At 43.5% G+C, this 16,285-nt stretch overlaps 1 protein-coding gene across 3 annotated transcripts in view; it reads right to left on the reverse strand.

Annotated features, from left to right (window-relative positions):
• LOC311263080 (serine/threonine-protein kinase Nek5) overlaps positions 1-12,951 on the reverse strand; it is a 30,143-nt gene extending 17,192 nt beyond the window's left edge. Inside the window, exons 1-9 of one of the 3 annotated variants that reach the window (XM_084362946.1) lie at positions 12,808-12,951; positions 10,913-11,040; positions 10,544-10,640; positions 10,332-10,429; positions 7,506-7,589; positions 6,363-6,433; positions 5,407-5,493; positions 2,160-2,214; positions 1,648-1,761 (exon numbers count right to left, since the gene is read on the reverse strand). In XM_084362946.1, coding sequence (XP_084219072.1) covers positions 1,648-1,761; positions 2,160-2,214; positions 5,407-5,493; positions 6,363-6,433; positions 7,506-7,589; positions 10,332-10,429; positions 10,544-10,640; positions 10,913-11,035 — 729 coding nt within the window. In that variant the 5' untranslated portion in view covers positions 11,036-11,040; positions 12,808-12,951. The remainder of the gene's footprint in view (positions 1-1,647; positions 1,762-2,159; positions 2,215-5,406; positions 5,494-6,362; positions 6,434-7,505; positions 7,590-10,331; positions 10,430-10,543; positions 10,641-10,912; positions 11,041-12,807) is intronic. The other 2 variants (XM_084362945.1, XM_084362947.1) reach the window with 2 other exon arrangements.
• Between the last annotated feature and the right edge of the window lie 3,334 nt (positions 12,952-16,285).

Here is a 16,285-nt window from a genome sequence, read left to right on the forward strand (position 1 = left end):
TGTGTTATCAGCAGTGTGTGTTATCAGCAGTGTGTGATCTCCAGTGTGTTATCAGCAGTGTGTGTTATCAGCAGTGTGTGTTATCAGCAGTGTGTTATCAGCAGTGTGTGTTATCAGCAGCGTGTGTTATCAGCAGTGTGTTATCAGCAGTGTGTGTTATCAGCAGTGTGTTATCAGCAGTGTGTGTGATCTCCACTGGATATCACACACACTGTAACACACACTGGATATAACACACACTGTAACACACACTGGAGATAACACACACTGTAACACACACTGGAGATAACACACACTGGAGATAACACACACTGCTGATAACACACGCTGCTGATAACACACACTAGATATAACAAACTCCAGTGTGTGTTACAGTGTGTGTTACAGTGTGTGTTATCTCCAGTGTGTGTTACAGTGTGTGTTATCAGCAGTGTGTGTTACAGTGTGTGTTATCTCAGGAGGAAGCTCTCATTGTCTCCAGAAGTTTCCTTCTGTGCAGCTCAGGCCGACATTCTGAACTCAGACAGTTTCCTCTTTAAAAACACAGTTTGAACTCAGAAAGTAGAAAACCTGTCAAACTGTTAAAAAATAACTGTTTGGTGACAGGTGGAAACCCATGTGATGGAAATAAATTCTCTCGACTAAACTCAACTTTAAACAGAAAAGGACACAGTGTGAGTCCGAGTCATCACAGATCAAGTCACCGATGTTGAAGTTGGAGTCACTAACACTGAAAAGTCCAGTTGTTTAAATGTGAAATGACAACAACACTAACCTGTTTATGGACACGTATTTATGGTACATTCACTTTATAATATTACACAAACGCTGTGCAAACTTCCCCGCTTTGCCGTGTACGGGAAGAGCCGAGCATCACCGGAAGGACCCGGGTAGTCCCGATGGAACAACCGAACAGCCCTGAAGGCAGCTAAGTTACCTGTTGAGTGCTGCGATGTCACATCCTCTTCGGTTGTGACATCGTTGAGCAGAGCCGGATCGTGGCAGTCCACGTTGTCGCCTTGTGTCTGTTGTGCGTGAGTACAAAGTGAGTTTGCATCGGTTGTTTGTTGTTTATGCGGTTTTCTAACGTGCGTGGTGTGGATCCAGACCGGCCGCCATGTTGTGAATTGTTTATGTAGGATGTTGCCACGGGCTGGGTAATATGTTTGTCTTCCTTCATATACATGTTCTAAACATGTAATACTGTTCTGATCGAGAGTGTGGTGCTGCGGATGGGTTCTGCATCTGACTGTATTTACGTTTGTTACAGTTGTGTTAGATTGTGATGATGCGGTCTGAGGCGCCCCCGTGCGGCCATTAGAGTATTATTTGACCTCAGCTGTTATCTCACTGCATTCTTTGAGTATGTGTCTGTTTATTTTACAGTCGTATTACTTTATTTTTGTATCATACTAATATATTTATTGCTGTTTATTTGTACATTTCAAGGGAACCACAACTGTGTTGAGTTGGACATTGTACATGTGTGGAATCAATAAAGAAGGATAACTGAACTCTCTGGAGTAGCTGCAGTTTTTCTAACCGAAAACTAAGGCCAGACTGTGTACGCCAGCATCCAAAATACAATATATTCTACAAACTCAATAAAAATAAGTTAATGAAAACTGCCTTTACTGAGTTTCTGACCTTGAAGAGTTGTGACAGCAGCAGACGAAGCTCGTAGGAGTAGCAGGTGGGGACTGGGTTGTAGCGCCCCCTGCAGATTTTACTGACCAGCTGGGGCAGACTGCTGCCCTCAAACTGCAGGTGAGGACAGGAGAAGACAGGCGAGGACAGGTGAGGACAGTGAGGACAGGTGAGGACAGTGAAGACAGGTGAGGACAGTGAGGACAGGTGAGGACAGGCAGACAGGTGATTAATCAACAAATATGTAGATCATCAGTTCATCATGTCGTTACTTCTCAATAAAAGGTGAAACTTTCCTCGTGTTTGGATTCATGATCAGTGTTTTGACCCGAGTATCAGGAAGTGTTTCACTGCTCTGACATTCATTCATTCGCTCGTTCATTGTGCTGAAAATAATCGCAGCATTAGCTGAGCGTTAGCATTAGCTGAGCGTTAGCATTAGCTGGGTGTTAACAGAGCTTGTGTGTGTGTAAAGCAGCAGCTGGTGGTGTTGTGGGTGTGGTGCAGCTCACTGGATGCCTCAGGGTGCAGAGTTCATACAGGACACAGCCCAGAGACCAGATATCCCTGCAAAGAGGACAGACACACACACACACACACACACACACACACACACACACACACACACACACACACACACACACACACACACGCTGACATTAGTAGTGTATTGCTGGTGTCAGTGTGGATGTTGTGATCAGGATCAGGGAGTGTATCTGTTTAATGAGGAACATGTTGTGTCAGTCGACATGGTTCTTGTTGGAACAGGAAGCTGGGCGAGGCCGTCCCCCTCAGCTACACTCACACACAAACAAAGACATGATGTCAGACTGCAGAGCAGCGACACACTGAGAAGAAAAAGGTTCACTTCTGCAGGAAAACAACAGCTCTGGCCTCTGATTTTTGGCTGGAGACCAACTTTGTACGTGTGTGTGTGTGTGTGTGTGTGTGTGTGGGAAAGAGGAAGAGGCTTTGACCTCAGTGTATGAAAACAAGAGAACAGAGCAGTGATCTGTTCTGTCACAGAGTGAGAGCATGATGATGAGGTTCCTGTAGAGTGTGTGCGTGTGTGTGTGTGTGTGTGTGTGTGTGCGTGTGTGTGTGTGTGTGTGTGTGTGTGGGTGGGTGCGTGTGTGCGTGCGTGTGTGCGTGCGTGTGTGTGTGTGTGTGTGTGCGTGTGTGTGTGTGTGTGTGTGGGTGTGTGTGTGTGTGTGTGTGTGGGTGCGTGTGTGTGTGTGTGTGTGTGCTCTCTTTTCAGGAACACATTAATAGAGAAGTTTCTCTCTCCACACAGGTCTTTATAAGCTCCTCCCCCTGAATGTGACTGTCCAATCAGAGCTCAGCCACATTATTCAATTCAATTCAATTCAGCTTTATTTATAAAGCGCATTTCATGCACAAGGCAGACTCAATGTGCTTCACAACAGGTTTACATAGTTCTATAAAAAACAATTAGAATTCGAATAGAAAACAAGAAGAGTGCAAGTAAACAATCATATATGTCATCTTCAGCACATACACACTTAGACTCACACATGCGCACCCACTCACACAATCACATATGGACACATGCACTCACACACATACACACACAGTTCAACAGAATGCTGTTGAGAAAAGATATGTTTTTAATCTGTTTTTAAAGATGGCTGCTGATGTGGCATGTCTGTGTCAGGCAAGGTGTTTCATTTTCGTGGGGCAGATACACTAAAAGCTGCCTCCCCTTCTTTGGATCTGGTGCGAGGAATGAGTAAGTTGCCACTGCCTGTTGACCCAAGTGTTCTTGTTGGGGTGTAGGTGACGAGCATGTCTGTGATGTACTGAGGTGCAAGGCCATGTAGTGCTTTGTAAACCAGGAGTAGTATTTTGAAATCGATTCTTGTCCTAACAGGTAACCAGTGCAAAGATTTAAGAACAGGTGTGATGTGTTGATATTTCTTGGTACCAGTGAGAATACGTGCAGCTGCATTTTGAATTAGTTGTAACCTCTGAATACTTGATTTTGGGAGTCCAGTGAATAAACCATTACAGTTATCTAGTCTACTTGTTATAAATGCGTGGATTAATTTTTCTGAGTCTGATTTTGACAGGAAGCCCCTCAATTTGGAAATATTTTTGAGATGATAGAAAGATGATCTTGTAACGTGGTTGATATGACTTCTGAAATTTAGATTGCTGTCGATGATTACACCCAGATTCCTTGCTTCAGTTTTGCTGTCAAGAGAGAGAGAGTTGAGAGGTGCTGCAATTTTCTGTCTCTGAGCCTGTGCACCAAAGATGAGTATTTCTGTTTTGTCTTTGTTTAGTTGTAAAAAATGTTCTGACATCCATTGATTAATGTCTTTGATACACCGAGTGAGGGATATTATGGGTGATAGGTCATCTGGGTGTAGTGAAATGTAAAGTTGCGAATTGTCTGCATAATTATAGGAACTAAGATTATGTTTGCGTATGACATGTGAGAGTGGAAGCATGTAGAGATTGAACAGCAGTGGTCCAAGAATTGACCCTTGGGGTACCCCACAATAATGTTAACAGTAATGTTCATAGTGTTGGAGTTGAATTCCAAACATTAGCAAGGCCCAGCAGGTGCGAGTCATAATGATCTTTTAAACTGATCATCTGTGTGATTCATGACACAATTCAAAGAGGATCAATACATTATCTGCCTCTCTTCTCTTCATCACTACCAGACAAAGGTTTGATCAAATATAGGTCCCATGAGGGAAACAGGAAGGGGCGGAGCTTCAGCTCTCTATGGGCCAGGCGAACACTTCTCATTGGACTGACTAGACGCCATCTTTAGGTTCACTGTCTAGTTCTTCTTATAAATCTATGGTCTGGGATGCTATCAGAGCTTAAGCTAACGTTAGCAGCTCCGTCCTGAACTTCATTGCACTTGTCAGAGTTTTATTACTTTTCTCTGATCATGTTAAAAGAAAAACTAACTGAAATGTTTCTTTGTTCTACTTGTAACACGGGAACAACTAGCTCTTTATGTCCTGGGCTGTGTCACTACTGGCTCACTACTCACTACATAATGGATGGTATAGTGAGTTCACCATTTTATTAGTGCTGTCTGAATGTATAGTGAGATTTATTACAGCCTATACAGTTGACTCAAAGTATCCCACAACACATTGTGTAAAAGCAGTGTACTGATGGTCACTAACCAGCCTTTACGTACCATCAGTCAGTGTGCTGGAGGGAAACATGCTGTTTCTGTATTGACTCACTGTACAGTCCTCTGTGTAGTGAATGAGTGGGTGATGTCGGACACAACACATCTGCTCTCCACAGATCATCAACTGAGGATGATGTTGTTGTTGTTTCCACAGTGTGATGTGTTACAGCTGGTTCTGGTTCCAGATGGGTGTGAGTGTAATAAGCATCAGAATGTTAATCAGTCAGAATTAATCCCTGTTTTGTTTCTGTGGTTGATTTTCAACAAGAGCCTCCCTGAACTGACCACAAGAGACTGACTCCACCCAGCTGGGGCTGCAAGCTGATGAAAAACAAGCAACACCAACACTGTGGATCATTTACATATGAAACTGTATATCAGTGTTTGTTGTACTCACCTGGCTCACCTGTACTCATATCCATGTAAAACAGGTGTTATCTGATCACTCTGATCGTTTCTGTCCACTAATGCCAGACAACATGTAACAAACGTGCTTAGGCTCCTTTTTAAAGGAGCTGTGAGAATCTGCCTGTCATGGTTCATGTTGCGGTCGTACAGACTGACGTCATACGTACGTCTTGTTGTTGTAGGGTCGACTCTCACAGATCTCTGGGGACAGGTAGTACGGTGTCCCCACACAGGTCCTGGCCAGCTCCATGGTGCTGCACACACATCACACTCACATTTAAAAACCTCAAATACAGTTTGAATATATCTTTACATAGATTCTGTGATTTCCAGAACTTTTATTTCTACAAACTAAGGCTGCCTGATATGATAAATAATCATATTGTGATTATTTTGACAGATATGAATCATGATTAGTGGAGATGGTCATGAGTCCTGATGATGTGACGAGTTGGCATCTGTACTGAACATGTTTGATCTGTATGTCAGGACGTCTCTGCAGCTCCACAGAACTTCATTATAATGATGTTTGTTACCTTCAAACATTACAGCTTCTGGCATTTTGATAATATTCATATTAATTGTGCAGCTCTACCACACACACGTGTCAGAGACAGAGCTTTCATTCATCATGTGAGCTCATAATTGTACTTAAGAACATTAAATGAGTAAATGTACGTAGTTACTTTCCACCACTGCTGATCTTCTCATGTTATCCAATAGGACGCAGTAGGAATACACACACGCAGTATTTCCAGAGCACAGATGAGTTGAGTGTGTTTACATGTCCTGGTCGAGTGTGTGTGGAATGATAATGACTTGTTTGGAGCTCGTCCATGTGTTACACAGAACCAGTGATAAACAGCTGCACTGTGTGTGTGTGTGTGTGTGTGTGTGTGTGTGTGTGTGTGTGTGTGTGTGTGAGAGTGTGTGTGTGTGTGTGTGAGAGAGAGTGTGTGTGTGTGTGTGTGTGTGTGTGTGTGTGTGTGTGTGTGTGTGTGTGTGTGTGTGAGTGAGTGAGTGTGTGTGTGTGTGTGTGTGTGTGTGAGTGAGTGTGTGTGTGTGTGTGTGTGTGTGTGTGTGTGTGTGTGTGTGTGTGTGTGTGAAGATGACACTGACTTACTTATTCAACATTCTTGCGATTCCAAAGTCTCCCAGCTTCACTTTCATCCCGCCGCTGGTGAGGAAGATATTCTACACCAGAGAGAGAGAAACACTGACTGAGTGTGTGTGTGTGTGTGTGTGTGTGTGTGTGTGTGTGTGTGTGTGTGTGTGTGTGTGTTAGCAGATATGATTGATGACAGATAGTGATGGTAGTGAACAGAGACTCAGTTATTCTGGGAGTTGGCTCACAGTGAGCTCTTTGTTGAGGACAAAGCTGATCTGGGGTCAGTGCATCCTCCACTGTGATGATAACTCTCATTAATTAAAGGCTGACCTCAGCTCTGTGGACAGTGTTGTTTACAAGGAGTGTATGTACATTCTGTGGGTTACATAGCTCAGTTAAAGAGATCATCAAACTCTGTGGATAAAGAAACACTTGTAAAAATCTGCGATCAGGCTGGATTCTCATTTCATGAATATGAAACTTTATTGATACAGCACATCACTTACAAACGGCACAAGGTGATGGGCCTCACGCCAGAACCTTTTCTCTGAGACCGAAGTTGTGAAGCCAACCAAAGATTTGTGTTTAATTTGTTGCAGATCACTGCTGCAGTGCAGGAGTGCAGATAAATCCACTTTTTAATCCCAACAGTTAAAAACTAATCTCTGAGCTCTCCTCTCGCAGTGAACGGCTCCGGATCAGAACAGAATCTGATGAGACTCCAGGTGTTTATTCCTCCAGGAGGTCTGGATCTGCACCGGCCCTCCCCACACAACACTCAGCAAACACTGTTTTAATAGAGAAAAGCTGAGCGCTGGAAATTACATATTGTGTGTTTAAATCAGAAATGTTTCATGATTAGCTGATTCAACAACTCAATACAAAATGAATCAATAACCAATAATCAGCTTCTAATGTAAAAATGTTTCCAGCTTCTCAAATGTGAGAGTTTTATATTATTGTCAGTTCATTATTTTGTGGCTTTGGACTGTCGGTCAGACAAAACGAGCAGTCTGAGATTAGACGGTTGGAAGTTGTCTTTCCTGAGCATTTTTCAGTATTTTCTGACCTTTAATAAACTGAATAATTAATCCATTAATCATTAAAGTATTTAACATATTAAATTCTGAAAACAAGTGTCAGCTGCAGCAGTCATACCTGAGCTTTGATGTCTCTGTGGAGGATCTTCCTGTCGTGGATGTGTTTGAGACCCAAACAGATCTGAACGAACCAGCCGACAATCTGAAGAACACACATTTATAACAGACAGAAACACTGTGTGTGCGTGTGTGTATGTGTGTGTGTGCTTATGTGTGTGAGTGTATGTGTATGTGTGTGTGTGTGTGTGTGTGTGTGTGTGTGTGTGTGTGTGCGTGTATGACGGTAAATCGATGTCAAAACAACCAGAGAGACGCGCAGCAACGTGTGTGTGTGTAGCACGGAGATGTTGTTACTCTAGATTATGACTATTAGTTTTTATTTTGATAGGAACCAATACGTGCTCCAAGAACTTTTATTTTGAAAGGTGGTTCACTTCAGAAAGGGTGGGTAACTTCCGCATCTTTATATTTATTCTATTGGAGCTATTGTGTTGTAAAGAAACGTAAAAGTAAATTATTTTCTTTATTTTGAATCGCACTGACCCGGGGGTTGTGGCTTTGGGAGGCTGGTTTGTGCTTAGAGAGAATTAGTTTAATGGATTCTCCCCCTGCACTGAGATGACCCGTCGCCAGAGGAGGATGGTCCTTCGCTCTCTGGATGCAATGGGAGAAGGTAGGCAGTTCTTTGCTCGGTTAATGTTGTTATAATAATCGGAGCAATATGATTTTTGTGTCGCTGTTTCTTACAAAAACTGTATTAAAAGTAATGTGTGTTGTAAAATGTCATTTTAATGTATTCGGGGATGTTTATGGTCTGGAAAAGGACAGCGTGGTTGCATCAAGTGTTTAGTGCTCCGTGTTGCACTGCTAGTGATGGCTTCTGTGTTCACATACTGAAAATAGTACATCTGGTGGTCAAACAGGCGCAGTACTCTTTGTGGAGAAACCATTCAGAAAACCACTGTGCTCTGCTGTTTTCATGCAGGCAGGAGTAATAAATGTGCCTGAATCCACGTGGTCGTCCATGATTACTTTGTTATGTGTGCGTACATGAACGCCTCACGTAGTTGGCCTTTTCATTTTATTGAATTGTAGTCAACCAGGGGAGGCAGCAGCGAGCCATACACTGCTGCCAGAAGAAGAAGAAGAAGAAGAAGGAGGAGGAGAAGAAGAAAGGTGACTGGGAAAGATGGTTAATACTTTATAAATACTAGGGGTGTCACGATTCTCCAAATCCTTGATTCGATTCAATTCTCGATTTTTACATGTATTTTTTTAAAGCACAGGTTGCTGCCATCTTTAGACTTTTATGCAATATAATATCTGACCTTTGTTCGCAGTGTACCACACGACATTGTCAACTTTAAAACATTTATTAACAACATAATGTAACAATAACTTCTATCTTCAGTCAGTTGGACACTGAAACAAAATAAGCTGCCATCTAGTTTCTCTGTGTAACTGCAGTCTTCTTCACACAAGATGATTCAAGTTCACAACAAACAAACAAAAGAATAAAACAGCCATGTCCACAGTCGTCTCTGAACAGTGAAGTGTCTTAACAAACTGTTTCTGAACAGTTGAACATATACAGGTGTGTAAGGTGTGAGTGGGCGAGCGAGAGTGAGGGAGCGTGTGGACAGTGAATGAATGGGAGAGGAAGGAGAAGAAAGCAGCAGCAGCAGCAGCAGCAGTGAAGTGTTCAACACAGGCTGCAGTCTGGCTGAATAAAGGCGACGCTCCTCAGATACAGCAGAGCTCCCTGGTATTATTTCCCCACCAGCTCAACAGGTGAAAGGGGGTTCACCCCGAAGAAACAGAAACTCCGGCCCTGGAGGAAATCATCTCCCCTGTGCTTCCCGACCACGGTCCGGGAGCCGAGCAGGGACGGTGTAACACCATGCTGTCGTTTGACTGGCTGCAGCTAACAGCTGCTGGCTCAGCTAGCAGCTACGTTAGAGGACGCTGACTCGCAGCACTTCAACACGTGTGTTTTTCCCCTCGGCAAGCCGACCGGACGTGACGTGGGGGCGTGGCAGCATCGACGATTCTGTTTATTAATTCGAAGTCTGAGATTGTGAATTAATTTCGATCGATTTCGATGACACTCTTAATAAACACACAAGTCATTGGTGTTGTAGGTTTAACAGTCGAGTCTGGAGTGTCGCTTTATCGCTTGTTGCAGTTTGTATCTGCCGTCCTCTCGGCTCAGCTGTGTAACGTCAGCCTCCTGCCCGACAGCAGCAGTTGTCAGGACTGTAAAGGAAAGGAAATACAGTCCGAGTGAAGCGCTGGAGCCGTGGGCCGGTAGCCGACCATCACCCACAACGGGAGCCTCCGTGTTATGTTGTCAAGTTTCCTTAAATCAGGATGAAGACTTCTCTGTTTGCTGCCTTTGATTAAATCAAACCTGAGCCTTCTTCTCACACTGCACTGCAACTTTTATTCTGTGTTATCTGCCTTGTTTAGTTTTTATATCTGTGTATAAACAGTGACAGACAGACGTGCGCACGCTGCTTCATACGCACGCAGCTTCTTGTTACGCGTGACATAGTTTGTGCACGTCATTTCCGCCTACGTGTGAGCGTGTGACAAAAATGTTCAATTATCTTCATGCGAGCGTTAATGCGTGCGTTCACAAAAAAACACTTGAATGTTACACGCAGTCACTACGCGTCGTGTGATTACCGGCGTGCAGCAGTCATACGCGTGAACGTGCACGTGAACGGGGGACCATTATAAGTCAATGGGGAAACTACATTACACGTCAGGCGCTGCTCGCTGCACAGGCGCGTGTGACACGTTTAGTTGATACGTGCACACGCAATATGACACGATTCTACCGCCATAGTGCGTGTGTGTGTGTGCGTGTACGTGTGTGTACCTGCTCCTCAGTGAAGGGCACTCCTCTCTGCAGGGTGATCTTCTTCATCAGATCTCCTCCGTCACAGTACTCCATCACTATATACAGGCTGCCCCTCTCTGTACACACATGCAGTAACAGTACACACTCTGTACACACATGCAGTAACAGTACACACTCTGTACACACATGCAGTAACAGTACACACATGCAGTACCAGTACACACACTCACCCTGGAATGAGGTGATGAAGGTGACGATGTTGGGGTGTTTCATCTTGGACAGCAGCGTCACTTCTTTCTTGGAGGCTTCTTTTTCCCGTGCTGACATCTGAGCAGTGAACACACCATCAGTCCAACACAAACACGCCAGTTACCTTAGCTTAGCATAAAGACTGGAAACAGGGGAAACAGCGAGCTGGACGACAGTCAGTGCACCTACCAGCACCTTTAAATCTCATTCATTAACAAAAACAGTAAAACTGACAGGCAGAGTCTCCAGGCTGTAACCAGACCCACCCAGAAACAGGCGGTCAGCTACCAGTTAACATCAGTGAGTGACAGGTGGTGAAATGATGACACGTTCACACGCTGCTGTCTTACCTGTCTCAGGTTGACCTGTTTGACCACACACTGCCTGTCTCCACCAGACCCTTTATCCTGAACCAAGAAGGCTTTACCAAACGCACCCTCTCCAATCTGACGGATGACCTCATAGTTGTTCATGTCACCTAGAAGACAGGAAAGATATGAAAACATTTTAAAAAGAAAAAAGCATTTTTGTTCATGAAAGATATTAACAGTTAAAGTATATAATAATATACTAAATTATATTTATATTTATATATATTTATACTAAATTAACATTCAACAGAGAACGCTCCACTTGTTAACCAGCTGAAGTCCAGCCAGAGACGCCTCCACTCCAAAGCCCTCCAGACTCTGAGCTGAGCCCAGAGAAGAGTCCCCTCTGTCAGCTGGTCCTGAGGCTGACTGCCCCTCTCAGACAGTCTGACAGCCTCACAGCAACACTGCTCTCCCAACACAACCAGAGTCAACACATTATAACACAATGTAGAGAAACCTGCAACACTGGAGAGAAGAAACTAAAAGCCAAAGTGGATCAGAACCTTATCTCGCCCTGAAAACATGATGAGTCAGCAGAACATCTCTACTGTCAGAGATAGGAAGCAGAGACAGATGCTCACCAAGTACAGGCTCAGTGACCACAAACTGACAATCCAAACAGGAAGACACAAACAATCACGGCAACCAAAAGACAACACAACATGTGGTCACTGCTCGACAGGTGAGGCTGAGACAGAGATGCACTTTCTCCTACAATGTGAAACATTCAACGACACCAGGAACATTTATTTTAACAAGTTCAACTCTGTAATCTCAGAGTCCAAAGAGCTGAACCACCTCTCAACATTAAAATACTGCTGGGAGAAGGAGACAGGGCATACCTGCTGCCCACACACACACACACACACACACACACACACACACACACACACACACACACTGTATATATAATTAATGTAAATCAATCTTGGTGTTGTGTTTGTGTTGTTATTTGTTGTGTTCTGTCCGAATGTTTGGACAAGTTGTGTTTTGATGCTTTGGCAACATTGTTGTAAAACTTTCATGCTAATAAAGCTCCTTTGAATTGAACTGAATTGAACTGAAGTAAAAAAAAAGCCCTAAAACCCAATAAAGGCGTGTCTCATTCAAACTACATGTGAAGACATTTTGGTCACGTGACCAGGTCACATGACCTGTGACCTGTGACCTGGTCACCTGGTCATGTGACCTGGAGGCTGTTGAACAATGACTCATTCTCTGTTTATTGTTATTTAAGTGAAGGTTGCACTGACAGACTCACACTGACAGACTCACACTGACAGACTCACACTGTGTCAGACTCACACTGACAGACTCACACTGTCAGACTCACACTGTCAGACTCACACTGACAGACTCACACTGTCAGACTCACACTGACAGACTCACACTGTGTCAGACTCACACACTGACAGACTCACACTGTCAGACTCACACTGACAGACTCACACTGTGTCAGACTCACACACTGACAGACTCACACTGTGACAGACTCACACTGACAGACTCACACTGTGTCAGACTCACACACTGACAGACTCACACTGACAGACTCACACTGTGTCAGACTCACACTGACAGACTCACACTGTGTCAGACTCACACACTGACAGACTCACACACTGACAGACTCACACTGTGACAGACTCACACTGACAGACTCACACTGTGTCAGACTGTACGGTAGTTTGACATTATTCATTTATATGTATTTTTAGTCTTTAGGCCAAACAGACGGCGGCGGAAGGAGCCCGTTGCCATGGAGACAGATACACAGGCGACTAGCTTTCATGTTAGCATGCTAACATCAGTTGAGCTTCGGAGATAGAAGCCGTTTCAAGGTGTTTCAGCGTCAGAGGACAGGCTCTTACCTGTGTGAAGGTGTCTTGTTGTCGGCAGTTGAAGCTACATGTTGAAACAAAGCGGCAGAAACCAGTTTAGACTGGTTTAAAGAGGCAAGAGTCTGAATCCTGTCAGAAGCCCGCTGCGAGGAGAAACAACAGGGCATGCTGGGAGTTGTAGTCGTGACGGTTTTCTCGGCTGAGTTCGATCAAACTGATCCTCTATGAGCTCATTGATCAACAGGGCCGGCCCTGCACAGGCAGTACAGGCCAATGCTAAGGCTGCCGTCATCCACAGGGGGAGAAATATATATACTATTTTCTACCAGCGCTACTACTGATTTATAATATTACACAACTCCACAGCAACACAACTCCACAGCGACACAACTCAGCAGAGCCTGTTGAGTCACGGAGAGGCGTGTTCCGGCTGCGGCTCGGTCACTGTGCCTGCCCTCTGTGGGGGGCGGGGTCGAGAGAATCTGACCGGACCGGGACCCAGTTTATCAGTACTGAAGCCGAACCAATGTCCGAAGGAAAGAAGAGGAAGAAACCCGTGAAGAAGAGAGAGGCACAGTGACGTCAGTGTGATGAAGTGGATGAAGCTTAATGACGTAGTGACCTTGTTGCAGCAGAGTGAGCTCGCTGACTCCGGGATACAGCGTTGTTCAATAATCAGGAAACAGCTGAGTCGACGTAAGTTCATGTTACTGCACCTTAAACTCATCAGGGACATTTGGAAAGGTAACGTCACCTGTTCAGGTGCTTTAACCTGTCGGCTGTGTTTCCTGCTTGTCTGTCAGTGAAAATGCTGTCAGTTGTCCATCACCTTTATAAGTCACAGGGCAGCCTTTGGTTTATTGTGTCACACTTTATGTTTGTTAAAGTTTACATCAGTGTTAGAGTGAATTACTGTTCATACTCCACCTTAGCTTCTCCATGTCATTCATATATAAAGTTGAATGAGTCTCATTGTATTTTCATTATTAGTCTATATTAGTCTTGTACAGCACACACCAAGCGTCTGTGTTTTATTCAAATGTAACATCCAGTGGTCACACATACTTCTCTTCTCTCTTCAGATGCACTTTTAAAATATTTCACCACACCTGAGTGACACAGCATCAGGTGCTGCTTCCTCCACCTCACACACCTGAGTGACACAGCATCAGGTGCTGCTTCCTCCACCTCACACACCTGAGTGACACAGCATCAGGTGCTGCTTCCTCCACCTCACACACCTGAGTGACACAGCATCAGGTGCTGCTTCCTCCAGTCAGTGGGGATACTGATAGCTTGCACTGCTTCTGCTGCGAAGGTTTCCTCCCAAAGAACACACACTGTTTTATTTTGTATGTAAATACAATATTCTGTAATGTGTTTGTGCAACACCTTATTTATATTGTATTTTTAATTTATCACTTGCTTCTTTCTTCAGTTTTTATTTGGTGTGATATTTTTGACTTAAAAGAAATAAAATCTTGAGCACATACATGCAGTTTCTGTGTGAGTGTATGAAAACTGATTGTGACGCTGACTGCGATGCGAGGGGGCGCCAGGTTGGTCAGGTCACTGATCCAGTAAACAACAATCAATGTGTTCCTGATAGCAGACATCCAGTAATAATCAGCTGATCACTCAGCAGCTGCTCTACACACGTCATATCACTTTACTGATATAACTACAATTCTTTTAATAAATGATCAGACAAATCATTATATATGTATCTACATTATCATATATATCATATATTAGTGATGTAAAAACAAACCTTCAACCTTCCTCCATAAACCTGCTCATTAAGTGACATAAACATTTATCACATTCAACTGCTCAGTATTTTTATTTATTTATATGGATGAAAACAGGTATTGAAGACTACCTACGTGTGTGTGTGTGTGTGTGTGTGTGTGTGTGTGTGTAGGCGTCTCTCACCTGTCCCGTCTGTAATCAGAGCCTCATGAGGATTCACTGAGTGTAAAGACAAGATGTTTATTTAAATGGTGAGAAACGCAGCAGAGGTTTGGTGCTCGTTACTGTGGTCAGACTGCAGACGCACACCCCACAGTGAGAGTGTGTGTGTGTGTGTGTGTGTGTGTGTGTGCGTGTGTGTGTGTGTGTGTTACTATATCTGACATTGATGCAGATTCAGGATGAAGTTGTCGGATCTGGTGCTGAAAGACAGAAATCATCCCGACGGGTAAAAAACTTTGTCCTGTATCTGAACTGTATTAAAGTAAAAGTACAGAAGTATAATCAGTAAAATGTACTTCAAGAACAGGAATAAAATTAAATATTATGCAGTAAAAATGCCTCTGAATGTTCCCATGCATTATTAATCATCTCAACTTCAATATGCAGCATTTTCCTGTTGGAGGAAGAGGAAGTGAGTCTGATCAGCAGTTTAATCTCTGACAATACACCGTGTGACGTGTGTCATTTGATTTTTGTGTGTTAAAAAGAAAGAAGAAATTGTAAAATATAAAAAACGAGTATAATATTAAAAAATACATGATGAAAAAATACTCAAGGAAACTAAAAGTATGCTGCCTAAAAATTGTAATTTGGTTTGAAAAGTGTAAAGGTTCATGTTTGAGATTAAAATCTTCATCTGTAAAGAAACTACAGCTGTCAGGTACTGTACGTGTGACAGAGTAGAAAGTGAAGTACTGAGGTTCTTCAGTAATCTTCTCCTGTACAACTTCATTACTCTCAGAGAACAGGGCGCACAAAGAGCAGGCGATGTGACGGCTTCAGTTATAAAACGACCAGTGTGCTGATGATCCGTCAAGGTGACTCTCTGTTAACCACCTGGCTCATTTCCCATGATCCTCCTGTGCGAGGCCCCTCTGATTAGAGCTTTAATCAAGGACACATTTCCACAGTGATCAGATGACAGCAGGCTGAGCTGTGACAGCTGATCACTGTCAGTCCTCTGAGGGCAACAGTCACATGATACACACCAATACACAGGTGTGCTGTGATAATACTACACACACTGTGTACTAATCAGATCTTTAGTAAAAGTATGTGAAGTATGTGTATTAGTGCAGAAAAATATGAGCAGGTGGATCCAGTTCAAACTGATGAGTCGCCATCATCTGATGACATCAGAGAGGAGGTCAATTATTTTACTGCCCTAATCTCAACATTAAGTGGACAAACAGCCGCTCGTCGGTTTCTCTCCAGTGTGATGTGACGTCAGGACGTGGAGACGACTGGTTTCATCTACAACTGTTTTATTCTCTAAACTTTTATGTTTTCATGTAAAATCTAAATGTGTAAAGTGACCGAAGCTGCCAGATAATGTTAGTGAAGTAAAAAGCACAACGTCTGAGATGTAGAAGAGAATACTGGCAAACACAAGCACCTCATAACAGAGCTGAAGTACAGTACTTGAGTAAATGTACTCTGTTACTTTGCATCACTGGCACTGAAGCTAACTTCAGTATTTTGGAGTTTTTATTTACAGCTGATTTCATCTGAACTTCATAAAAAGCTCAGATTT

Source organism: Pagrus pagrus (assembly GCF_965226575.1).
Source record: "Pagrus pagrus genome assembly, chromosome: 9".
NCBI classification, from domain to species: domain Eukaryota; kingdom Metazoa; phylum Chordata; class Actinopteri; order Spariformes; family Sparidae; genus Pagrus; species Pagrus pagrus.